Source organism: Esox lucius, chromosome 15, assembly GCF_011004845.1.
Source record: "Esox lucius isolate fEsoLuc1 chromosome 15, fEsoLuc1.pri, whole genome shotgun sequence".
Lineage (NCBI taxonomy): Eukaryota > Metazoa > Chordata > Actinopteri > Esociformes > Esocidae > Esox > Esox lucius.
In genome coordinates this window covers 11122921-11150163 of record NC_047583.1, presented here as the reverse complement: position 1 = coordinate 11150163, position 27243 = coordinate 11122921, and the positions used below count along the sequence as shown (strand labels likewise).

The window sequence follows — 27243 nt, the reverse complement described above, 5'->3', positions numbered from 1 at the left end:
CGGTTGTTGAAGCTGTATTTGTGTCGGTGATCTCTGCCCCACATGTTGTTCTGTTTGCCCCGTCTAAATCCCTGTGTACTATCCAAACAGGGAACTCGGGTACAACTGCAGGTAGGTTCCGTCGAACATGTCAAAACCGGTCGAAACTTGAAAGTCTGCAGAATCTTGTAAATTCCTCAGAATTTCAGTTTCTGGTATTTGTCACCATTTCATGGCTGTGAAGGGTGATCATAACAGTGGGTCAAAATCTATTGGATCCAGGCCTGTTTTCCTCTAATCCATGGGAATAGCACGGACACGCAACTTGCCCGCTAGTCTTTTGGATCAGCAAGCATAAAGAGCAGCATGTTCAAACAGAGATGCGGAGAGAAAGGAGAAGTAAACATGGAGTAATTGTGGTTTCCAGTATTTTATTGCCCTGTAGCAAAGTGCTCAGGTGTAATTGAAGCTTAACTGCAAATGGCTGATTATGGGGTTGCTTATACCTTCCACAGAGGAAAGGGGTTGTAGGGGACACTCCCTGGTAGTGTGTGTTTTGTAGAGAGAGAGGAAGTGGAGGCAAATATATTGGGTTAGCGTAGGGAACCATCTGTTGCTTTGGCCTCGCCTCTCTGCCAGCGGCTACTGTACTAAAGCTACCTGTGAGAAAAGTTTCCTCCTCGTTCTGATGTTGACTGAAAACATTCTAATGGCGTTTATTAATCTCTGTATGTTTAAATGATTTAATCTTATGGCACATTCATTCACAGCCAATATAATACAGTTGTCTTTGTCATCTGTAAAAACAGCATTGCCAGTCATGTTTCTTCTCTTAACCTGTCCATATTGCTGCTAGAGAATTTTGTTGGTCAGCTCTCATAAGTTATAAGACATGGTGAGGTTTTTAGTGAGAACAAATCTACCCTCACCCTATAGTATAAAACATTATATGATTTTTTTTTTACAAGATAACATGTTTAAAGTGCAAATTAATTGTACAGTATTGAATCCCATTTCCATGCTTATGTAAAGTGTTGATACTGTTTTTCTTTTGATAGCCTCTAAATTTAACAGGGATCACGAAGGACACAACAGGAAAATCTGAACTGCATTTCCTTGACTCTTCAAATGCTTGCTTACTTCAGATGCATTTTGAGAATATCTGAACATCTGCTTTAATGTGCCAAAAGGATACAAGATGGGAGGATGAACATGTAAAATACAAGGGAGATTTCACCCAGGCTGCAAAATAGTGTCTTTAGATGCAAATGTATTATCAAACTTGACACATATAGTATACTTGTAAGTACTCTCCAATCTACAGTCAATACACAGTCCATATAGTCTATACATTTGTATAAAATTAGAAAGGGTAGAGCCGTATAGGGTTATTCAGTTTGTCACATTTAGAAAACGCTTTTGGTTGTAGGTAGAACTTTTTTTTGCAGAAGGTTCTACATATAACCATCTATGTAGGGTTCTTTAATGAACCATATTGTTCTACAACCCTGTTTCCAAAATAGTTGGGATGCTGCGTTAAATAAAAATAAAAAATAGAATGCAAAGATGTGCAAATCATTTAAACCCTATATTCATTCATCAGTCCAGACCTGTCACCCATTGAAAATATTTGATGCATTTCGAAACTAAACATATGATAAAGGAGACCCTGAACTGCTGAGCAGCTGAAATCCTATATCAAGCAAGAATGGGAAAACATTTCACTTTCAAAACTACAGCAATTGGTCTCCTCTGTTCCTAAACACTTACAGTGCTGCTAAAAAAAAGAGGTGATGCAACACAGTGGTGAACATGCCCCTGTCCCAACTTTTTTGAAACGTGTTGCTTGCATCAAATTCAAAATTGGCATACATTTTTCCAAAAACAATAACAATTCTCAGTTTCCAAATTTGATACATGGTATTTGTACTATTTTCAATTAAATACAGGGATAAATGATCTGCACATCATTGCATTCTGTTTTTATTTCCATTTTATGCAGCGTTCCAACTTTTTTGAAAACGGGGTTGTACATAAAACCCTCTATGAAGGATTTTGCCTTATATAATGGAGATTCTTCAAAGAACATTTTGCAAAAAGATCTTCACAGAGCATGTTGTAAATGGTTGCAACAGCCTTACTAGTCATTAAACTGAATTATTATGACAATGCTTATCATAAGGCCTTTTTTGACAGGCTAGTGCTGTTAACAACCTCCTGTTCTATGTGCCTGCTAGTCACATTAAACTGCAATAAGTGTAAAGTTATATGATTCAGATTGGAATCCAGTCAGCAGATTCAAAATAAGTGGATTTTGTTAATTACCCACAACACACATTAAGAATGACTGCCAGGGTAGGTTAGATAGTATACAAAGACTACCTCAATGATTTCAGTAAGTACTGCAGTAAATCCAGCTACTGACAGATTGGATTAGTTTAGAGGACTGGATCTGTTAAGAAAACAATAATTTGTCCTATGTAAAATAAAAATAAATGAACCAATAAACGTAGATGCAAAACAAATGTTAAACACAAAAACATAATTTGATCCCATCAGAAAGGATACAATTGCCTATCCTATTATGAAGGGGAAAAAAAGTTTAAGTTAGTAGAATGAAATAAATCCAAACAGTGATGTCATCTGAATTGAAAAACACTCGGGGATCAGGGAAGGTCATCGTGGGCTGAACTAAACCAGGAAGTACATTCTACCCAGTGCAGTTCAAAAGAAGCTCGCTCTGAGGAAGAATGCCTAGTCAGATGTCGTTGTGTGAGTGTCATAACACCTTCCCAACCCAACCTCGTTAATGTCAGCTCACAAATCAACACATTTGTAAATAATTGAGCAAGTTATGCAAGCTTAACTGGAAACTCATCAGACCCAAATATTCTTGAAACGGGAACAAAACATGGAGAACTTCAAAAAGACCCGGGGCTAAACCCCCGGAAGCCCAGGGCTGACAATGCCACTGGCATTTTGTTTTTACTATTTACAAGAAATGAATTGTGAAATTAATTGCAACAATGAGATTTTTTATTTTTTATACTGACATAATAAGGGAATTATTTTATTTGTAAGTACAGGCTGGTGGACCAGCTTAATTTAATTAACATCTGTATGTAAATTACCAGAAGTCGTGGATGAACAGAGAGGTCCGACAACTGCTAAAGGCACACGACGCTGCTTTCAGATCCGGCGATACGGAGGCCTACAGCTCATCCAGGGCCAACCTGAAAAAAGGCATCAAGATGTCTAAAAATGACCACAAACTGCAGATTGAGGAGCACTTCGACAACAACTCAGAACACTGATGCATGTGGCAGGCCATTCAAGCCATCACACACTACCAGCCAAAGAACCCTACCCCCACAGCCAGCAACGTCTCCATCTCTGACCAATGAAACAGGTTCTATGCTCGCTTCGACAGGGACAACAAGGAGCCAGCCATCATAGCTGAACTCCCCCCAGACGACCTCCCCCTCAGACCATCATTGCGGATGTGTCGTCTGCACTGAGCAGGGTGAATGCATGCAGGGCTGCTGGTCCTGATGGCGTCACCGGGCATGTGCTCAGAGCATGTGCTAGGGAGCTGGCCGAGGTCTTCACTAACATTTTCCACATGTCACTGGCCCAGGAGGTTGTCCCCACCTGCTTCAAGACCGCAACCATTGTGCCAGTGCCGAATCAGTCGACCGTGTCTAGCCTGAATGACTTCTGACCTGTCGCACTCGCCTCCAGAATCATGAAGTGTTTCGAAAGACTTAAGCCCCACCTTAAGTCCTGCCTCACCCCAACACTGGATCCCTACCAGTTTGCCTACCGGTTGAACAAGTCTACAGAGGACACCATCTCCACAGCTTTGCACTCTGCCCTGACCCACCTGGATAAAACCAACACCTATGTGAGAATGCTATTCATAGACTTTAGCTCAGCATTCAACATGGTCATCCTGTCCAGGCTGGTCAACAAACTCCATGACCTGGGGATCAGCCCCTCTCTCTGCAACTGGACCTTGGACTTCATAACCAGTGGACTCCAATATGTCAGGTTAGAGAACTTCACCTCCTCCACCCTGATCCTGAACACTGGTGTTCCACAAGGCTGCGTGCTGAGCCCCCTCTTGTACTCCCTCTTCACCCACGACTGTGTTCCTGTACACAGTTCCAACACCATTGTCAAGTTTGCAGATGAACCATGGTGGTAGGCCTGATCAGTGACAATAATGAGTCAGCGTACAGGGAGGAGAGATCTAGTGCCTGGCATGATGGTGCGCTGACAAAAACATGGCACCCAATGCAAAAAAAACAACAAGGGCTTATTGTGGATTGTAGGAGGAACTAAGGTGGAGCATGTCCAGCTTCAAACTCTCCTGGAGATGACCCTAAACACCTCAACCCTGATCAAAAAGATGCAGCAGCGCCTGTACTTTTTGAGGAGGCTGAAGAAGGCCTGTCTGTCTTCCAAGATCGTTGTGAACTTTTACTGCTGCATAATCAAGAGCATTCTGACTAACTGTGCCACAGTGTGGATTGGTGGTTGCTCTGTGGCCGACCAGAAGGCCCTGCCACAGGTGGTGAAAACCACCCAGCACATCACTGGTCCCAAGCTCCCAGCCGTCGTAGACCTCGGTGCATCTATACATTACACATCTGTATGTCACATCTGTAACATACATTATACCTTAAAAAGTGCTCTTCTATTTGCACTTCTGGTTAGATACTAAATACTGTACCGTATTTGTACTTGTAAAGTGACAATAAAGTTGTATTAGCATATACCCTTTCACACAAACCATCAAAAAAGAGTCTTTGTAAGCATGTTGCCTTCAACCTTCGTTAAATCCAGGCCAGAACCAATCACAACTTCAATATAATGAAGTCCCTCTTCGCTGTATGGTCACCTGCTGAGTCACGTGAGTTGTGACTCATTGCAGTCAGGTCAACAATAAGTCACCTTTGTTATTATAAGAAACTAATAAACTGTAGAGCAATAGCTCACCAACAGAGCGCAGCCGTGAGGCGCATGGTAGACGAAAGGTTATAAGTTGTGATGGAAGATGGTCTACACTCTTGATAATAATCTTGCATTTCCACATTTAAAGTTATTTAAAAAAAATTGCAACATTATATAACAGTAGGCTATTTAAACCAGTACAGACGTAAATACACGAAATACACGAAATGTAATTTAATAATTTTTTTCCAAACTTTTAAATGCAATTATTTTGTCTAACCTATATATAAACATGCTGTCATTATCAGCTATAGGTCTACATTATTATATATTATTGGTGTCAGTGTAGTAAAATAAACCCTTTCCTTATTTGTAGTGCAGATTGTTGCTCCGCCCTGTTCCCTACTTTCAGCTGAGCAAAAGCTGTGTAACTTGATCCCAGACCCAGTGACGAACCATGGGGGTTTTCACTCCTGCATTCAACCATGCGTATGAGAGTTCCCAGTCGCTAAGTGCGCGAAGAATACGAGCTAGGATATTGCAGAGAGACAGCTGCTATAGAGAAGACCCAGAAACAATGGGAGTTTTTAAAATGTAGCTGCGTTTTATAGTAGCCGAACGTTTTCTAATTGCTTTTTTTGTAGTTTGATGAGAATGCAAGCAATGGATCCCATAACGAAGTGGACACCAAAGCAAGTTGTCGACTGGATGAAAGGTAAGTTTCGATCACTTTCACACACTGCTCGATTTTACCGCAATTGTAAATGTCAAACCGGTATCTTAATCTGGAAAAACTAGAACTCTATTTAATTCACTGAGTATCTCATTCGCCGGTTCGTGCAATGCACGCGCTTTTTGGTATCGTAGAAACAGGCTTTTATGTGAAGCGGTTTATAGATGCTGTCAACTTGTTGAACATATTCTACATATGAAAGCATACAGAACATTACTTAAGCTTAACTGCTCATGTTTAAAGATTAAGTCAAAAACAGGTCTCACGTTTTAGCTGAACGATTTCAATTTGCATACATCAGAATGATTGTGACAGGTGAAAAAAATGTCTAGCAATAAATGAGCATTGTTTGTTTGGGAAACGCACGAAGTTCTTTGGAAACACATTTCTACCACATTTTATTTAGGGATTTTATTTGTAGTAATAATCCAAAAATTTGCAGATATACGGTGGGTTGAAAAAGTTTATAAGACTGTATAGCTAATACATATAAATCATAAAATACTGCTACATTGTGTTGTGGTTGAATACGATAGTTCAGACTTTTTTTCTTTATAAAAAAGTAAAGCTGTCAGTTATGTACACCTTTGCTTTAAATTTCACCTTGCCACAATACCAGTTTTGTTGTCAAATGTTTTCACATTTCGAGACATCGTAGCCGTTCCTCTATACAGAATTCTCTACATCCTTAATATCCGTCTGCATTTATGGAATGCCCTATTCAATATATTCCACAGGTTTTCAGTTGGTTTCAAGTCCAGAGACTGAAATTGCCTTTAAAATAAGTTGTTTTCTTGTGGATTTTGGTGTGTTCTTGGGATTCTTGTTTTGCTGGAACATACACTTGCAACCAAGCTTTACAGCTATTCCGTTCTCTGTTCAGGAACCCCAGTCGTTTAATGTGTTTGGTCTGTTCCAGTGCTAGCCCACCTGGTAACTTGGCAGTAGGGCTGTCGCAATTAATAGGCTACGTAATTGCCCGATCGCGATTATTTGAGCCAGATCGCAATTACTTTTATAACGATCTTTTTGCACAATATTTTGATACCAAAATACCATATGTTTCTAATCTGAATAAGGGAGCTTTACTCCGATGTTAGAAACGTCTCAACGAATAGGCCTACTATGCGAATTACGTCCGTTTAAAATAGTCTGTGTAATCCTTGTGAGAACAGGTTGATCAGTTAGGATGTCTAGCCCAGGGGTGCAGCTGAGCGTGTGACAGTTCTGCTGAAAGTTATTGGCACAGATCATTTACTGAAAGAAAGGTGCTTCTTAATTTCAGTATGTTTAAACCCAGTTTAGAATTGTTTTGCAATGCAATGTTATGTAATTTCGCAACATTATTAGTTTATAGACAAGCGCGTTTCAGTCTCCTATTTGTCATATCAACTCTGATCTACAAAAGAAAAAAAGCACACAATCATGTGCACTGGCGTTGCTATGGGGGGTGCTGGGGTGCGGTTGCACCAGGGGCCGCGGCGGGTGGAGGGCCGTGTTTTAACGAGTGGACCCATGCTCTGCCTCCGTCTTTAGTTATTGTTTGCATTTTCACGTTAATAATGTTTTTCAGTGGGACGATCGCAATGCCACGTCAGCTGTGGTGTTAATGTATGGCAGGATCGCCAGAACGTTGAACAAAGCGTTTATACTGCCGCAAATCAATCTCGTCCCGGGAGGCGGGGGGTGGCCTTTAAACCAGCTTGCACCCGGCGGCGTCACCACGCTACGCCATTGATCATGTGCAAACTATTTTTATTTTAAGGTGAATTTTGTCATGTCCATCCATATTTTCTAATTAGATAATGCGCATTATATATGTGTGTGTATGTTGTCCCACTGCATATTGCCTACATTTGAAAATGAAATTATCCGTCCTTGTACATCTTTAACTGAATTAACTGAAAGCCTACGTAATTTTAGAATGAGTTATTTCAAAAAATTAACCTATAGGCAGCAGAGCTAGAGGTGTAATGTTACATGCACAGGAACATTTTATTGTCATTTCTTTGCGGTTAAATTTTGTGAAGAGCAATAGTTAACCACATAGATTTGGTGTTTGCTCGAAAGCCGAACACAGCTGCTCGGCTCTGGGCGCGTTGTGGTTTTAAATCAAATTAAGCAATTATTTGGAGGAGCCAAAGTGTCAGATTTGCTCCAGAAAGCTGGCGGTCAAAATCGCGAACAACAGAAATCTGAAGAACCATCTCCGGATCCACCACGTGTATTCTAACACTATTATTAGCTTACATTGTACTAGCGACGTAAAATTAATAATATAGACAATTAAATCGTCAATTGCAATTATTTGTGACAATAAACCTTAAACTAAAATAATCGTCATAGCAGCCCTACTTGGCAGCTAATCATCAAGCCATTGATTAGTAAATCCAGTGTGCCTGTTCAGAGCTACAACAAAATTGTGAATCGTCTGAGGGTCCCCCGGGAGAGGGTTGAATACCTCTGGCCAGGGCCCGGCATTGTTCATGATCCCATTCACCTTGACAACTGACTCTTTCTTCTTACCACCATGAAGTACCAGTTTAATGCGTTTTGGCTAACTCCAGGGGGACATTCTGTACCTTAGCAGAAGTTTAGAGTTAAGAACCCAGATTGGCTGAAAATCCTTAGTTGCTTAAATAGTTCCATGTTATACAACACTGAATTTTAGCTTCTCTCATCAGGGAACCTGTCTAACCTGTCAAAAGCTCTGTTGTGAAAAATATAGCTGGGACTGATTAATTCCGTGGACAAAATGCTGCATGAACCAATTACACATTTTCATGGATACTTGGGCTTATCAAATATATATATATATATATATTTTTTTTTTTTTAAATCTAAAGCAAAGTTTCCCTGTCCGTCAACCAGTCTGCATGGATGCCATGTCACATCCCACAGCTCCTACTTTTCTACCTTGTTCTCATCAGAGTTGCCTGTTGTCTGCTTTAATAGTGGTGACAGGGTTGCCGAGTGGGCAACAGCTAGGAGCAGTGACCTATTGCTGCCAGGTCGTTGCTGTCTTAGCCTACTTACCTGGTAAAAATAAAGTACCATTACTGTTCTGTCTGCCAGCCACTGAATCCCTTTCAACCAAAGACTGGAAATCTCAATAGGAAAGCTTGCATCTTTCAACTCTGACAGTTATTGAAGTTTAGATATATACACTTCTTTTACATGTATTTCATAGTGAATAAAAACTATAGATGCTGAATAATTGAATCACGTATTGTTGTTGGGAGTCATAATGAAATAACTCAATTTTGAAATCTGGTAGTTGTTTACATTCACATGCCTAATGAATCCCAGCTGATCTTGATTTATTGTTTAAAATGAAACTTTATTATACAATTCCAATCAGGTAGCAAGCACTTTTATCCAATGTGACTTACAGCAGAGAGTACATACATTGTCTTAATTGTTTGTAATAATATGTGTATTGCAAATAAAAAATAAACTTTTTTATATTAAATGCTGTTGGTTAGTAGAGATAAAGCTGTACAAACTGAACTTTTTTTTTATGAATACATTTTCTGAAAACCCGTCATGTTCTTTTTTTGTCCTGGTTTTGCATGAAACATCTATCTTACTGTAATATCTGGGGCAGACAAAGCATTTGCTTGCTCTGACAATCAAACCAGGAATGCCAGTTATGGAAATGTATGACATCACCAACTGCCAATTTTCTTTGACCCTCCTGAACCTGTCACAACTTTGGCATGTAGATTGACTGCTACTGGTAAAGGGAAGTATCGACAGTCACGGGCTCTACTGGAAGCTATGGGGAATACATTAAACACAGAATCATATATACTACTGCTATAGAAGGGCCTCTTGTGTGCTCCCCTTACATTCAGATTTAATGTTCCAAGTGTAATATCATTGCCAACAGTCAAAGAAACACGAGATCTAAAATGTTGTCAGATGATATTCAACTGCTCACATTGATTTAGAAGTGTTGTTTGATAGTTTCCCTCATTGCCCTGGAGTGAAATCCACAGCCAGCTACCTATCAATAGTTGCTGATTAAAGGTAGCCTGGTGTGTATGACTTCCATTGTTCCTGTGTAGGTATTAGAGAAGTGTTTATGAAAGTTACCCTATGAGTCCATTGAACAGAGCCAGGTCAGTGGATGTATGGATCAAGGATTACCTCAGCTGACAGGCCCTGTTTGTCAGTCTTCTTTGGCCAGCTGACTCAGCAGTTCTCCGCTAACGGGTCTTACCATTGGATTTGTAGAGGGGCTCTGTTCAGTGGACAGCCAAAGGACAGCTGTTGAGCCTAAAAGAACACCAGGCCATTCATGGCTAACATGCTGTGTAAACTCGGCAAACACCAGTGATGGCTGCGCTAATCGCTCTAAGGTCGTTTTCTTCAGCGGGATCATTGCTTTTGTGTGTTTTGGGTCAACTGATGTGGTTGACTTCATTGTCTGAAGCTGATTAGTAGTGGTCCATGAATGTGTGTTGTGAGTGAAAGGCCAGTTTATTCATTTTTTTAAAGGTTGGCCTCCAGCACCTTTCTCGCCAGTACTGCCAGCGGCGTGTAATAAGCCTTCATTCTACTGCATACCCCGAAATTATGGTAATCAGTCAAATTAAGTTTGAGTCTAATTACATTTCCTTTGCAATTGTACCCAAAACCACAAGTGCACAAATACAGAGGACCGTACAGAGAATAGATGTTTACGTTAGACTCCAGTAATATTCCAAATATAGTATTGAATCCATGATTAATGCCCAGACTGAATAAAGCTTGTGCTATTCTGAGAATTCATGAAATAGTTTCACACTTCTTACCCCAACTTCTTCTGCCCCCCCCGCCCCCCAACACCTCCTACATTAATGGGGAATGTCTGCCAAGCTTTTTTTCAGGCATTCCAAACATGACAAATATATACGACTACTGTCCAAGTTGGTGAGTAAGAAGAGGCATACATTTTAATGTGTTTGGCCACACCAGAACTGCCTGCTGACAGCGCATCCAGTTCTGTCAGTATTTAACAACAGAATACATTTTCCACCATTTTTTTTGGTGTGAGAAATGTGGCGCTGGGTTTATTTTTAAACAACGTGCCGTGATTAGAGAGCGCATGATCTATTGGCCTACATCTGTCCCAATGAGGTCACAGGATGGAAGTGTCAGATCAAGATCGCAGCAGCCAGGGAACTGTGTCTCCTATTGAATAGCATTGATATTCCAAACAGGTGATTAGTATTGGTGTGTGTCTATGCAGGATTCCATACAAGTATGCACTCCCGTGCTTATTTCCCAGTGGCTTTGCTTGTGGAACATGTTCCATGTGTTGTCTTGATAGTGAGGAGTTGGCATCGGCCGTCATGGTCGTTATCAGCCATAATAGGGTCTGAGGTGTGAAACGCACGCACCACCGAGAGCTTACCCTACTGCTCATGAGAAAAGCCCCTCTCTCACTTTCATACCAGCATGGCTGCGTGTCTCAACAGTCCTGACAATTAAGGCTTCATTAATCCCCTGTGATAACTTGTATCAACTGTGTAGGTGGTGCCAGCCGAGAGGCAGGTGCTCTTGTCATCTTAAACGGGCTTAGGACTTGCCCCCCCGCCTCGACTTGCTATTCATAGAAAGACCTGGGAGGTTATACATTAAGTCACTAAGTTGAAATTGTCCCCTCCGCCACTAACCAATTTCTAGCCATCTCCTCTTTCATTCTCCCTTCTTTCTCACGGTAGCTATACGACAGTCCTCTATTGATCTAGAGTTAGCAGTGTAACTTTCCTTCTAGAAAGGATTTTGCCTTCAGGGAAGCTGTTGTAAGAAGATTCTCCCTGAGGTGCGAGGACCTGGAGGTGATGGTGGTGGTTTTGGCCTGGCTGTCATGTTAATGCCTGATGGGCATTGGTTCACCATATGGGCAATCCTCTCAAAGCCATCAATACATTGAATCTATATCAATGTTCCACTCCGTAACACACAAGGAATATAAAGTTGTTTTTCCTTGATTGAGCCGACAAAGATAGTATATGGATTGATTCCCTGGTTCACTGCAACTGCATTTGATTAATTAGACCACACACTTATTGATAATACTTCACACAATAATAAAGAGCTTTATACAGTGAATAATGTTAAATGTAATTCAAAATCATTGACATTTGCATGAACCACTGCTTTTTTTGGACCATTATTTCACAAGGTGAGTAGGATAAGAACACATTCATATTTACTGCAACAACCTGGGAGCCATTAGGGATTAGTGTCATGGAACAGCTTTTTCTGTTGGCTTGGGGACTAGAACCAGCAACCTTTCGTTTACTGGCCCAATGATCTTGACTACAGCAATCCCCTGCTGCCCCAGGGTCTTTGCCACTGTTCATTTTATGTTTCTCTGAGAGATTACATAGGGGGTTGCCTTCCTTTCCTGTAGCCCCTGCCAAACTGGGCAGGGGACAGATCACTTTATTCAAATCCTAAATGTGTATTGCAAATCTCCTAGATCATCTGAGCTTAGCAGCGCTGCTAGAGCTTTAGCCTCCCGTCTACACTGGAGCATCAGCCCCGGAAACACACAGAGCTGCAACCTGCCCTCAGGTGGAGCTGCTAGGCACACGGTTCACCGCAGCCCCGGTGGCTGACATGCTGCCCATACGGAGAGCTTTAGCATGCCTGCATGTCTGTGTACACATTAGACTTACGCTAACCCTAATCTCCCGGACAATTGGCACCAACCTCATGGAAGTTCTGGTGGAACACTTTGACCAACTTGGCTTTCTTCATTAGCCAATAAGAAAGCGGTGAAGAATAAACTGGGGCGGCTCTACACTGGTTTAATTGGTTTAGCAATCGGTTAATGCCCAAAGAAATAAAAGGTATACTAAACTTTCACTCTGTTAACATGCAGGGAAGGAATAAATAATACTGGCAAGTGGCAGGCATTCAGTTTTGCTCACAGCAGTACATTGACATCAATGGAACGTCACTCACAAAGCTGCATACCGCGCTGTACCAGTGATTATGAGATAACGGCCCTGATCTGGAACACTGAAGATCACTTTGGTTTTGTTTGTGTTCTTCTTTTTTCCTGGTTCTGTTCCTTACACATGTTCCAACCCCTGGTTGTAGGCATAACCAGAATAGTTGGTATCTAATTTGACCTCAGATCAACAGAAAGTATACATTAAAGGCGTAGTTCATGGTTTTGGTAATGAGGCCCTTTGTCTCCTTCCCCAGATTCAGAATATCATTCTTATGTCTTTGTACTGTTTGAAGAAAGTTGTTTTCACAAATGGTTAATTGTCTTAGTGAAATGACTGCAGGACTTTGGTAACAAAACTACCTCTAACTTCCTCGATACTACATGCATATCCATTAATTGACTCCGTAGAAGTAGATTCTGCCTATCATTATTAAATCTGGAACTATCCCTTTAAATGAAATCTCTTTGTAGTCACCAGTGGCTTGTTGTTGTTGAAGGGGATAACCTTTGTATGTGACTTGTTGGATGAGTTGCCTTTTAATGAATTAATCGGTACATTTCAGCTGAATGTTGATCAGAGAGATTACATGAAGGTGTGTAAAGCAATTCCACCTCCCTTACTTAGTCTTATCAGGAATATCTTATTCTACTGAGGTAATTCCCACACTGCCACATTTTATAATTAATGATTTAGAACTTTGAGATAATGCAACAGTAAATGGTTATGACTGGCATTTAATAATATCATTTTTAACACTGTGTGCTATTACGGTGTAACTAGACCAGTGTTATGGGATAAAGCAACTACTTTCCAGTTAAAATGCCCTGTTGCTCCAAAGGTCAAAGAAACCTTTTACCTATTTACCCGATTATAGTTTTTTTTTAAACAAGAGGTTCAACGTGGTGATTCATCATGTGTACCTTTTGCTCATCTGATTCTGAATCTCTAGTACATTTGGTTTTTTTCCCCCACCATAATAAAAAATAATTGCTTGAAATTAATTAAATGTTTACAGTTAATTACCTTAATATACCAATGTTTACCCTTGATTAAATGGCACTGTGCATATCCTAATAACAACGTTGAAGCTAAATTCTTTATCAATACTGCTATTCTCTTGGCAAAATTCTACATTCATAATGCAGATTTGGTGAATAATTACTTTATTTCTATGTTTTTTGTCTGACAATGTCTGTCTTTGTGTTAATGCCTTGCCTTTTATAATGGTATCCAGTACCTTTTTCAAACATCAGATTATTCTGTACTCCTGGTTTTGTTTTTGTTTTAAATTATTTATATGTAAAGCCTGAATTCTCCCTTTTTACTTGTATTGTTTTGTTGTATATTTGTTCATTGTTATCAGACATTTTTTAATAATGTTAAGTAAGTAGAGGAAGCTCATTAAAGTGCTGTTTATAGTGCTATCAAAGCATTATGGAGTAGGTTATGCTCTAAAAGCTACCAACTATGATAGGAATGAGCTGGCTTTCTGCTACTAAACCAAACTACTGCCTTAGCCAGTCAGCAGGGAGAACATCATGAATGTCCTTTTATGCACTTCTGCAACAATTCTGCCTACTTAAAAGAAGACTCCAGACACAAAAACACCTCAAAATTGTTGTTCAGATGTTTTCAACATGTCAGACTATAAAAACAGCTGGTCAATGTGTACGATAGTACCTGGTGGATATTAGGATTTATACAGGAAAGACTTAGGCTGCCTACACGATTCTCTTGTCTTTTCACTTGAGAAAAAAGTCAGTTATAAATATATTGTCACCTATAATGATAGATACTCAATGTCAATCACGAATGGCTAATTAGCTGTTAAAACGCCCAGTGGTAAATAGTATTTGTTCAGAATAGACAAAAACCTGGCTACAACCTTCTGTAGCTATGGGAAGCCTAAAAGGAAACTGTTTACTGTAGTGATGGCGAACCAAGGCTTCATTAGTGTTATTTTAGCAGCAGGATATTATGCTGGCAGCACTCAGATTTTCATTATCACAATAAAAGTCATCATTGACATTTAGAAAGCCATATAGTTAAGTCTAGTATGTAAAAAAAATTAAAAATAAAAGAACAGACAAGAACAACATTGGAACGGACATTAAACATAAAATGACAGACTAGATTAGGTATATCGCCTTATATAATTCAATGATGGCTTTTATTTTGAAAAAGAAAATAGGAGTTAGCGCTGCTAGCATAATATCCTGCTGCTTGAAGAATGTCCATCACAAGTTTACTGTTATATTGCGACTGTTTTTGGTGGATTTTCGAATTATGTCTTAAAATTTCTTCAGGATAGTCAAATACTTCACTAGCTACACGATTCTCTCGTCTTTTCACTTGACGTAAAAGTCCGTTATCGTGACCTATATTGATACAGTACATTCACGAATGGCAAATAAGCTGTTAAAACGGCCAGTGGCAAAAAATATACAGTTAATAGATGCTATTTGTAGTGGAAGTAAACTTAGTAACGTTTCTTATTAATTTTAACACAATGCATAATGGTGTCTAGCGACATTACTGGCTAATACGCTTTGAAAACGGCCAGAGGCAAAAGTCAATCAGTTCATAGGTACTGTATGTGGTGGAGGTAAACTTCATAACAAAGGTTGGTTAATGGTGTCTAACGAAATATTCAAACTTGACGTGATGTTAATGCATGACAACATTATATAATGTCAATATGCTATACTGACACCCAGCAAATGGTCAGCTCTGTGGTGTTGTGGTTAAAGACAGCCTTTCACGAGGGCAACCTAGGTTAGAATCTTGAGTGGGCAGCCATGATCAACACTTTCTAGTGCGGGCCGGCTGAACTAAGCTTGCCTGGATTCTTGTTGACTTGAACACTAGATACCTGCCCTTGTACAATATGATAACGTGCCACATGGAAGACATGAATAGAATGAACTTAATATTGTAAGCTTTGTGACATGGCATAAACTACATAACATTACCTAAACTAGCCTAGCTGAAATTGCTGTAACACAACATTGTTTCAACCACTTTAAAACATGTTGTTGTGTTGAAAAATCGCTACGCTTCAGCTCAGTCTGCATATCCCTCCCATAGTCCCGCCGGAGGCAGAAGCTTGGCCCACCCTTGGCACAATTGTATAATTGATAAGTATTGTGGTTCTTAAGTAGGCCTTAATGGTCACATGTTATGAAATGTGGGACGGTATGTAAAGGGCATGTTTAGGCAAGTATGCGTTCTACCAACCACACGCAGTCTCAGGAGATTCCTTTTGTCAAGTTGGATATTCCCACTGTTAACCCTACTGCATGTAATATCTGCCTTTGTAGATTTGCATACGATGTATTAACGTTGAGTTTACTCAAATCTCTTCTCATGGAGAATATTGCCAACCAACTCATATTGCCCAACTATATTCGCATCTCTTCTCATGAAGAATATGGACCAACCAACTCATGTAACTGGGAGTACTGTGCTTCTTTGTATTCAGAAGGCTCTTCCTTTCATCCATTTGGGTCTGTCATCATTGGTCCATGTCCGTATGTAAAGGTGTTTACACACTGTAACTGGCTGTATTAAATCCTTCACCTCTTGTTGACTCACCACATTAATAGGCGATGATGTACAAAGCCGCTTTGATTGACCAGCTTTCCATTTCCACACTCCAGTCGCATGGGCTTTGGTGAGTCTCTGCCGGCCACGGCCAGCGGAGTGGTGAGAGGATGGATCGAAGTCTAAATGGCTTTAAATAGGATATGAAAAACACCTGTTGACCCCTGAGAAACCCCATTTTGTGTGTGTGTGTGTGTGTGTGTTACAGTTTTACAACATTGCGCTAATTACAGAGAGAAGACAATGGATGTGCCAAGCTTTTGATTTTGTTGTGTAACTAATGGAGGGTTGTGAACATTTCACAGGGGTAGATTCTAAATACCTCTCAGTGAGTTATATCTCTATAGGAAAATGGATGCTTTATTTCATCAGTGCTCTCCTTCTGGGGCTTTCATGGAATGAGGATCTTGTTAGTGCTGGGTCATGTACTGGAGTATTTGCTTCTGTTAATCCACTTTGGTACATTTTGAAGCGTCAAACCAGAATGCCCACCATCACCTGCATTTGTTAAAACAGGTATAGGTGTGTCCCCGACTCAGACAATGAGTCTGGAAAACAGGGAGCATCGTGGGAGATGCTATGTTTTCCTTTTGTTGGTGTAGACTGAGAGGAGGTGACTCTCTTCACTTCATCTACTCTGTTCATTAGGTCACATTCAAGAACAATTTAGGGTCAACTGTAAGTTCATTTGAAGGCATATTTAGTATTTCATTATTTGGTGACCCTTATTGTGTTGGGAGTGTTGGAAGACATGGGACAGGTGCAAAGAAATGTCCCACATGAAAGCACGCCTGGATATGAAAAGGGCGTGTGTTAAAATGATTGTCACTTCAATCATTCCTGATTTCTTTGAGTTCTTCCATTCACTGTGTGTTTCAGTCAAAAGCATCATGCTGAAACAGGTTTTTTATTTTTTGTTCTGTGAGAAAAGTGAGAAAAGGGTATGTTATTAGCTAAGTAGGAGCCTATGCTGTGGTTGTCACACTTGCTGGTCACGTGGTCTTTCATAGACACCATCCTACTAAAGATGACTCACTCTCAGTTTCTCCCACATGGGGAACAGTATCGACTCATCTCTACAGCCCGCTTTCTGTTCGTCCTGTTCACTCTGTTCGACAGGATGTGATGCCCTGTGTGTTGACAGCTCATATTACCTGTAGATGTTTGTGCTGTTGGGCCATAATGTACAGCATTTCATCTGATTTCGAAAACGTTTGTTTGGGTGACCGTGAGATCTTAATGAAAACAGCAGTACAACCCATCACTGTGGTGTGTGGATTCGCAGCATATTGCCTTTACCTTCTGTAAAATGACATGGTGTTTTGTGTCCTGTGTGCGCTGAAGAGTTTATGGTCTGAAATGGGAGGGAGGAATGAGTTGCACACAATCTCTTTGACCCTCGTCTCCTCCTTCCTTGACCTGGATGCATGTAGGCTGTAAATCTTTCCAAACAGGACGTCTGCCCCCCCCCATCAAGTCCCAATAGGCCATCGACCCCCGCTCCGACTCTGCTTACAGACCTTTCCCACCGGACTTGTTGCCATGGCTACACTCCGGCTGTTTGTTTACCAAGCTGCAAAAATTGTCCGTCATGGGGATCCCTGCACCAAGAGGAGGGTTACCGGCGGAAGCCTGGCTTAGCTGAGAGAATGCATTCAGTGGGTGAACCAGTACATGTGGGCACCCGGGCAAAGTATGAGGCAGGCCTACGTGATCAGGGGAACGGAAACCCAGTGGGATGACTGGTTCAGTTTTGGCTGAGGAAATCCTTGCGTAAGCTTGGCAAACATTTTCCTAGTATTTCTGACTCATTAACAGCCTTTTAGACCTAATTGACAGTCAGATTTGGTGTTTGGGAAGTACTGTATTCCACTCATCTCTGAAGAGGGTGAGAAAAAGCCCATACAGTGTTATGGGTGGTGGGGGGGCTTAACCCCTTTTAGTGCTCATACAGGTGTCTCTTGTGATTTTACCTCTTTTTCCTCTACTCAAAATGTTCCTCACTTCCAAACATGTGCTTGGAGGCGAGCTCATTCTCTGGCCAACAACCACAACTGAACTTGCAGGTGCCCTACTGCCCACAAGGAGTCGTTAGAGCGTGAGGTAAGGCAACCTTATCTGTCGTACCTACCCCACCCTGACGCTGAGCCAATTCACACCTCCCTCAATGTGAAACTGGGACACGGTCGACATGATGTGGTAGAACTCTTGATCACAATGACCAGCTGTACTGTGGGTCAGTGGCTTCAACTCCTGGACCATTCAGAAACCATACCAGGATTTTTTTTTTCTTTGAGACTGAACCATACGGTTCCCATAGAAATGTGGTTTGTCGACAACCGCCTAAATGAGGGGTGCAAGTTTCTCCTTACCCGCTCAGATGTTTTTGTTGTGGTCGTGCTTGGCTCCCAATACAGCCCTATTAAAATGAACTGTAATCAGCATACAGTACAAGGCCACCGTGATCATACACCAGACATGAAAGGAAGAGACCCCTGTTCTCAGTTCACCTACCCAGAACACTCGTGGCAATCTATTTATAAGGGTCAGGAGTGTTCCCTGGTCAATTCTCCTCAGGAAGAACTCCTGAGCCTATCTACGGTATGGAGCCATGGTTTGGCTTGGTATATTTCCCCTTCCCCTGGGATGAGATGTGAAGACTGAGGAGACAGACTCTGACAGAAAGACTGTAATTATGGTTAAGCCTGGAGGGATGTAGCGATGGTTTTGAGTGAATTTAGCATGGTAGATGCTGAAGTAGGCTTAAAACCTGTTTTTCAGATGACTTTGACAAGCTCCAGGAGGCATGTTAGAGTCCCACAAAGTCTTTGGCTGTCTTGAAAACAAAAACAAAAAACAAGTACAAACAGCACAATAACATGAGAATGGAGGGCCAGGAAAAATGGGGGACAACTGTATTTTCCAGAATTGTTTTGGCCCTTGTTACTCTCTGGAGGTTGTTTATGTGTTTGATAATGTGCAGCATGGCTAGCTGGCCGGCTGGCTGTAGAGTGATGAGTGTTTATGCAGGGGTGAGAGGTAGTTCTAAAACCACAGGCATTACATAGCTCCTGCTCCAGTTGAAGGTCCAGACCTCACTGAACAAAAATGCCAGTGGAAGTCTCTCCTGTCCATTGACGTGTCCTTTCAGATTGTTGTACACAAACCCCATGTGGGACTAGCCTCTGAGCTCTGAGAAAGGACTTAATAGGAGCTCCTGTACAAACTCTGTGACCGTCTCTTTCCGTTCGTGTCCTAGTGTAATTTAGAAATAACTGTTTTTTAGGCTCTGTATGATATGTGACCCTGTCAAGGAGGTGTCCAAAGCCTGTGGCACTTTCTGTACTTCTATCTTACCTCAACCTTTTTCTTTCTATAGCTAACATTCTGTCAGTCTGTCACCGGCCTGCAGGGGAGCAAGTGCATTCCTCCCCAGTTTCTCCCACAGCCCTAGAAACAAACACGGTGGATAAATGATGCGCCAGTCATACTTTTTTACAATTGAAAAAACTTTGTCACTGTTTTGGTCTACCTAAGGGTCTCTCTGGTTAGCCGCCAGTGCAGTAGCAGATGCTTCTGGTCTGCTTAGTTAATTGAGCAGAAAAAAGGGGCAACAAATGTTTCGATTTCTACATAACCTCCACCTCCTCCACTCTGTTCATTTACCATGGTATCTACCGGTGTGGGCAGGCCCGGAGCTAGCAGTGGAAGTGGGGATAAGGGCTAGGACAAGGTTCTTTACCCCAGGAGTGTGATCTCTGCCCCATCAGTCATCATCCATCTTCCTTTGACAGACAGGTCTTCTTTTCTCTCTCTTAAAGACTTTGGTATTTGTGGCATGTTGGAAAACCAGCTTAAAAGTTGTGTATTTGTTCATGAGGGGCCCTGCCAAGCAAAACAGACTCTGTGCATGTCCATTAAGTGTTTACCCCAGCAATGTATCCAAAAGGGTAAAGAACCTTGGTGTTTCCTTTTATGTGGGGAGGCACACATGGTCTTGGTGATGGGAAGTTCAATACGTACAGGCAGCAAATAGGATAGGCAATGATGTCAGAATGCACTCTAGGACAAAAATCCTCCCCAAATGGCTTCCTTTGAGAATTTGGCATATAGAACTTGAATGTGCACAGTTGGAGTTGGTTGCTTAGAGGGGATGGTACTGTTGTCCCTTTCACACTGGTCATTTGGTTGTGTGTGTGCTTTGTTTTGCTTCTGTGAAGTCATGCATCGGAGAAAGGCTTGGCACTTTGTCTCTGAGGTTTTCTCAAATCACAGCCTATGCTGCCCAGAGCCATTGTTCTGGAATGCTGGAATTCCCACAATGGAACTCCTTTTGAGAACAATGGCTGAATTCCTTTGATTCCCCACAGATTTGCCAGGGTGAATAAAAAGAGGAAGAGTTACAGTGGCACTGCTATTGTACATCCAGCAGGTTTCCCACTGTCATCATGCCCAGTCAGACCAGTACCAGGGACAGGAAGGGGCAGATGGCCTAAGCCCCCACTGGGAAATCACTGAGGGGAGGAGAGCAGGTCTTTCTTTCTGTTAGAGGTGAAAGACTTCTCTCATGTAATCAAATCCCTGAGAACTCTAGCTAGGGCTTGTCTGGGACTTCAGACTGGGCCTGATGGTGGTTGTGAGCCTGGCTTTGGCAAGATTGGTATGAGGAGGGATGTGGTGCTGGAACGTCCACCAGTATGTTTACTATTAGAAGGAATTACTTGTGATCTGATCATTGTACACTTCAGATAACAAAAAAGACAACAACATCTGGTTTATCCATTTGCAAAATGTGTTAATCTGAATCACTTATGAAGGGTTATTTAGCTCTGGTCCTGGAGGGTCAAACATAACTGGTTTTAACTGGTTCCTCTCCAAATCAGATGCTGATTCTGACCTGGGATACCAGCTTAGGGCATTAAATTAGCAGGGGAGAACCAAGAAATGTAAGTGTTTTGGGTGTTCATGACTGGAGTTGCAGGGCCCTGCACTAAGATATTTGCATTGCCTTTCTGCTCACATTGTAGCCTACATTAAATTAGCGTCCACATGACTTGTTTCAGCAGTGGACCAGCAATATGAGGCTTCCTGCTGTTGGGCACTTCTGTACTTCAGTACATAGAAATGTCAATCTCCTCATCATTCCCTGGGCAGTCATGTTCTGGCTACTGAAAGGAAACCTGCTGTCTTTAGTGCTTTAGTACGGATGTGAACCAGGAAATGCTAGGATTATCCTTGGACTAGTTAACAAGGGAGAGGAAAGACTTACTGTTTACATTGCCAGTATTCTTTGCTTATATATGCAGAAGTTCCATGGTCTTCAGTGGGATCTTGAGCCATTTCTTTAGTCTAAACTGACTGGCCAGGACTGTTATCTTTTTGCTTTCCCAACTGTCTGCAATAATGCCAACTGTCTGTAAGCCTACTTATGTAAACTCTGGACTGAAGATGTTGGGCTGGTTTCATTTGACAAATATTAAGCTTGATTCCCTTATCTACATTTGCAAAACATATCCGTTGTGTTGTTAACCTATTGTACATAGTTACAGGCGCCACTCCATGGGTGTAAAGTGATGTAGCAAGGCCTTACAGCTGGTGCAAAGAAATTATAATGGCTTGATTATTTTGGTGTCAGCCACGTTTTTATATTGAACAACATCAAAGCAAACCTAGACACATACTGACAAAGGTAGAGGAGGTTAAATTCCTGAGAGCTTGATGTTTCCAAATCACCCTACCCCCCGCTCCAGTGGCGAGGATAATGAGGCTAGAGGGGGTGTCAGGTCTAGATTCTGATCATTAGCCCCCACATTGTGGAAATCGATCAGTCAATGTGCTTTGAAACCGGACGTCCTGCTATTATATTGCATTGAAAACATTGTATTATGTGGCCATGGCTGCAACCATATGTTTGGCCTCTTGTGTAATGAACCTGGTAGTCTATTCTGTATATTTATTCTGATTACACACAGGCCATTCCAACTCATTTCCACTTTTAATAGATTTCCAAATAAGAAGCAGGCTTAATGCACAGCACTTTTGTGAGAAGTTGTTGTTTGTTTCTGGTTGTTGCTTGACACTTAACACTGTGTTAAGTGCTGTTTTCAGTATGGCAGTAAAATGTTTTTTAATGCATTTGTGCCTAGTTGCCCCTTTGAAGAGCTTTCCCATACTCTGAAAAGACACCCCCAAGTCCTTATGTCTGTTCACAGCAATTTGACACCCAACCTCTCAGTGGTTTTTATGTCCTTAATGGAAATTGATAGTTGCACACACACCATGCGGTCATTGATCTACGCTCTATAAACGGTTTCATCAGGTCTCTGTGAAAAAGTGCATCTTTTCTTCCGGGTGTGGCAAGATTATAGGCCAGAAACATCATGGTCCCCTTGGGTCTCGGAAACATTTGGGAGTAAATGCAGCCAGATTGTGGCTCCCATGGGAGGAATCCTGACTTGAAGGCCTATGGGGATTATACAGTGTGTGCTTTCTGCTGGAATAATGTGGCGTATCTGGGGGCAGACCCATGTTTCCACTCTCTCACCAGCGGGATCCTCTCAATTAGTCCCATTACAGGGGACAGGTCGTGGATATGTACACACACACACACACACACACACACACACACACACACACACACACACACACACATACACACACACAGGCTGTTTGAATTGGCAAACTAGTTCAAACTCACCCAATTAGACAGCCATTCTCACCAGGTTGGACCCTGCCATGACCTGACCCAGTATTGCATTTTCTTTCTTAGCGAGTGTCCCGGGAGAGGGGTTGTGAGATTTCTGCTAAATGTGGATCAACACAAAATCGAATCAAGCTATTTATATAGGAATTGAAGGTATGTTTGAGTTAGGAATATGTTTTCCTTGTCTTCCCAACCATTGTAATTGGCCCTTAGATCTTTGGGACAATTGGTTATTAATGGTAGGGAAAATTGTCCCTGAGCCAGGGCAGGCCTGGTAACCCAAACCTGAAGCTAGCGTTAGCCTCTCCACTTCTTTACTTTCTCCATAGAGGTTTTCTGCAGAAGGATGGCATCATTCCAAAGGAAATGCCTTTGTGAAACACTGAGAGTAATACAGGAAGGAGAAATCTTAGCCCTGTGTTTCCATCCTTCTGTTTCTCTTTAATCCCATTACCAGCGGCTGGCCCAGTCAGTGGCGGAGGCTGTGTTTGTGTTGGGCTGGTTTTAGGCTGCTCTCCACCGCGCAGCCGTGTGCTCACTCCTCTCTTCACACTGGGCCTTTGAAGTGAGTTCCGTCTGTGCTGCCTGAACCCTGTCCAGCTAAGGGGTTAAGCACAAATTGCGTAACGTTTGCCCTGGGAATTCTCAACCCAGGAATGGTGAAAATATGTACAGTAGACAGTAAGTCAACTTGCCTGTGTTGTTGGCTATAGTTTAGCAGTGATAAACAAACTTGTGTCAGAGTTTTTTTAAATGAACTTTAATGTAATAAAGCAAAATTATTGGTCTGTCAGATTCTTATCCACATGTTTTTGTTTTTTGTGAAAGACTTGGTGGGTTTTAAATGTAGACTATTGTGAATATAATTGTGTGTGTGTGTGTGTGTGTGTGTGCGTGTGTGTGTGTGTGTGTCTGTGTGTGCGTGAAGGTGACCGTTACAGCAGCAAATGCTATTCTTGCTGCAGATCCAGTAGATTGGCACAGTAGCCTCTGTGCTGGGAGCTCCAGTTTGTCTCTCTGCTCTGCTGGCCAGATTAGTCTTCTCTGGTATCTGCAACCGGATCTCCTGCAACACAGGGCCATTTACCACAGGCACAGTGAATGTCACACAGGTGTGAAGATATCAGCTGCCATTCATGAAGAATGGCCAGAAAGCCAGAAGCCTCTACGTATATGGTCTGGTTAAAATGGCTGCTATTTAGGCAGGAAAGTATGGTAGAAACCAAAAGTATTTCCTTGAATTACATATAGAAGGGTTTTGGATGGCCAAGCTCACAATTGTGTGTGTGTGTGTGTGTGTCAGGATGGGGTTCAGGGGGGCTGTGCAGCTGACAAGCCATTCAGAGTGCCAGGGCTCAGGGCCATAGCTCTGCAGCTGCCCCGTTTCTGTGCCCTCTTTGATGGGTTAGATGGTGTTTTCTCCCCCATGGCCCACCCCTATACACACACACACACGCACACAGGCTTGTCTCTTCACTCTGTTGTCACAACACTGCTTGACAGCCCAAATGAGAGGAGGGGGCATGCGTTTGAGTTCCCGTTTTTCTGTTTATCAAAGTAAACCAAAGGAAAACCGTGCAGTATGTAAAGTTGTCCCAACCTCACTTTAACAAGAAGCTTTACCTGACTTGTTGTGTTTAGGGTTACAGTTTGGGTTTTCTTAAAGTTTAGGCATTACCAGTTAGGTTTAGGAGTTAGGACTGGGTAAAAGTTAAGTTATTGAGGTTAAGGTTATGTAAAATGTTTATTTTTAATGGTGCATAATTGTGTGGTGTCTGTTGCACACAGTGTTTTTGTGAACAGAAAGCATTGGCACTTATCAGCAGGAGCTGTGTAGACTTGTAATAACACAAGTTTTATTCACCCAAATAACTTCATATTACCCACAGACCTTGCTGCTAAGAGGGCTGTAAGATATGACCCTGAAAAGATATTGGACCTGTTGAACTAGCTGAGGTCTAGGTTTCGCTGCCATGTAGTATGGATTGCTTTTCCTTGAGTGGGCAGAGTGGCTGCCATTGTGACAGTAAAAACCCAACCAACAGTGTGAGGATTTAAATAGCACCTAAGATATACGTCCCCCAACTGTAATTAGACAAAGAGCCGTCCTTTGTTTACAAGCCTAACTGACTTCTAGGAGGGGTCCAACTGCTCTTTTGCTTACAGTGTGTTTATCTATTGGGGGTAGAGCTGATGCACCTGTTTCTCTGCTGTTTACATGCAGCCACCCACATGTCTTCAGGTGTGTGTGTGTTATTAAAACTGGCAAGGCTGTTGCTTCTTTACATGGATTCATGAGGAGTGGGTCTTAACATGGGGCTGGATGGGAATGTGGTGCGAAATGGCCTCCATGTTGAGTCTTTTCACGTAAGAAATGCTCATTGGTCGTGTTTGTCCAACCAGTTGCTCTTCCCCTCTCTACCCGTCTCTCACCCACTCTACCCGTCTCTCCCCCTCTCTGCCCGTCTCTCACCCACTCTACCTGTCTCTCTCCCTCTCTGTTCGCAGGGCTGGATGATAGCCTTCAGCAGTATGTTCCCAACTTTGAGCGGGAGAAGATCAGCGGGGAGCAGCTGCTGAAGATTTCCCATCAGGACCTGGAGGAGCTGGGTGTGGCCCGCATTGGACACCAAGAGCTGGTTCTGGAGGCTGTCGACTTGCTCTGTGCTCTGGTATGCTGTGCTCACACCACATGTCCTTTCTGCAGGTCAATAGGTTGTCTCTTATTAAGAAGGTCATGAATCATCTCTGTGCATGTGCCCTCAAACCAGCCCAGACCGGAACCAGTAGTACAGAAACGAATATCCCATAACTCAGCAAAGGTGTGGAGGGGTTTTAGAAGGGAGGGTGTTCTGGAGATGTTATAACTTTAACATTAACTATGAATTTTTTTGCTTTATGTTGTGTAATATCCCCAGACATCTAGTGGCTGTAGTGGGTACTTCTGATTCTTACAGATGTCTGTAGCTTTCTCCAGCACTGTGGGCCAGTGTCACAATGAAAATAAGTTGGCTCTTTCACTTGTTTCATTAATTTGTGTATATATTTCTCAGTGTTTTGGCATTAAACTGCCTCGTGGGAAGTAAATAGGACCAGGTGAGCAGCTGTCCATTAGAGGAACCTACAGAAGAGTTATGGTCAACACTACTGTCTTAAAGATCAGAGAAAGGGGGCATGAGGAACTGCAAGCTGGGGACAGTAAGGGATAGATTCACATTGCTCAGACAGAAATAAACCCAGGTTTTCAAACAGATGGGATTGATTTGGATTTTTATCGCTTCCTGTGTCATAAAAGCCCAGATTGTGGTCTTTAGTTTTGATCTGTCAGCATTTTTCTCTTTGAATCCTCATGGTCCTTTAGAATGGCTCCCATATATATATTTTTTTTCCTTTTATGAAGTGTCCTTAAAATAGCATATCAGGTTTTTCCTTCAATGCTCCCTGACCTTGTGTTCGGTCTGCTGAGAGGTTTGAACCGTAGACCAAGCTCTTACTATGCCCAAACAGATGTCGTTGAGCGGATTGTGGACCACCAGTGACGCGGCGTGGCAATGTGTTTGTCTGTAGTTAGACCCAGGTGGTGTTCCTGCTCTTTGTTTGCTCCATTCAAGTGTGTTGTTCCTAGAGTGACACATGGTCACTGTCAGTCTACGGGCTCCTTGTCGGAGTCCAGCACCCTGACCAAATGATATTCCCACACAAAGTAGTAGAACCACCTAAGGTGTTTAGTGCTTGATTTTATATCCTCTTGAGAATATTCATATAAGGAAGTTATTATTGGCTGGTGTCTGAGCGTCCCACTCTGTGTCAGACCCGGCGAGGGCAGATTGATTGGAGATGAGACCTGGCCGTCACATTGTTGTCCTCGGCAACGGGCACGTGGGAAGTGTTAAAGGGGTAGAGGGTATGTGTAGTCTTTTGATTCATGTATGTGTCGTACCTTCTACCATCCTGCGGTGCAGTAACCCATCCTTAATGCTCAGCGTAATGGGGCCCAGAATTCAGCTCAGCCTTAGATCCTGTGATTTAGCGATACCTCATACTGTTTTCTCTTGATGGACTTCATAAATTTAACTCGAGTTCACTGTTTCCCCAGCGTGTCTTTTTTTGTTATCTTTAATAAATCTTCCCCAGCGCTGGGCCTCTTTTTCTAAATAAAATGAAAAGCCTGTTGGGAGAGGATGGTTCTGGAACGGAGATGGAAAGGATGCAAGGGGTTGTTTAGTCGCACCCCCCCCCACTAGTGACCTTGAGTTTGGAATGCCTGGGCCTTCAGTGACACGAGGACCTCTGGTAAAACGAGACGGTCTGCT

At 42.1% G+C, this 27243-nt stretch overlaps 1 protein-coding gene across 1 annotated transcript in view; it reads left to right on the top strand.

Moving 5' to 3' along the window:
• The first annotated feature begins 5386 nt into the window (after nt 1–5386).
• LOC105015782 (connector enhancer of kinase suppressor of ras 3) overlaps nt 5387–27243 on the top strand; it is a 41356-nt gene continuing 19499 nt past the window's right edge. The window contains exons 1-2 of the mRNA XM_010879188.4: nt 5387–5650; nt 25439–25602. Coding sequence (XP_010877490.2) covers nt 5584–5650; nt 25439–25602 — 231 coding nt within the window. The 5' untranslated portion in view covers nt 5387–5583. The remainder of the gene's footprint in view (nt 5651–25438; nt 25603–27243) is intronic.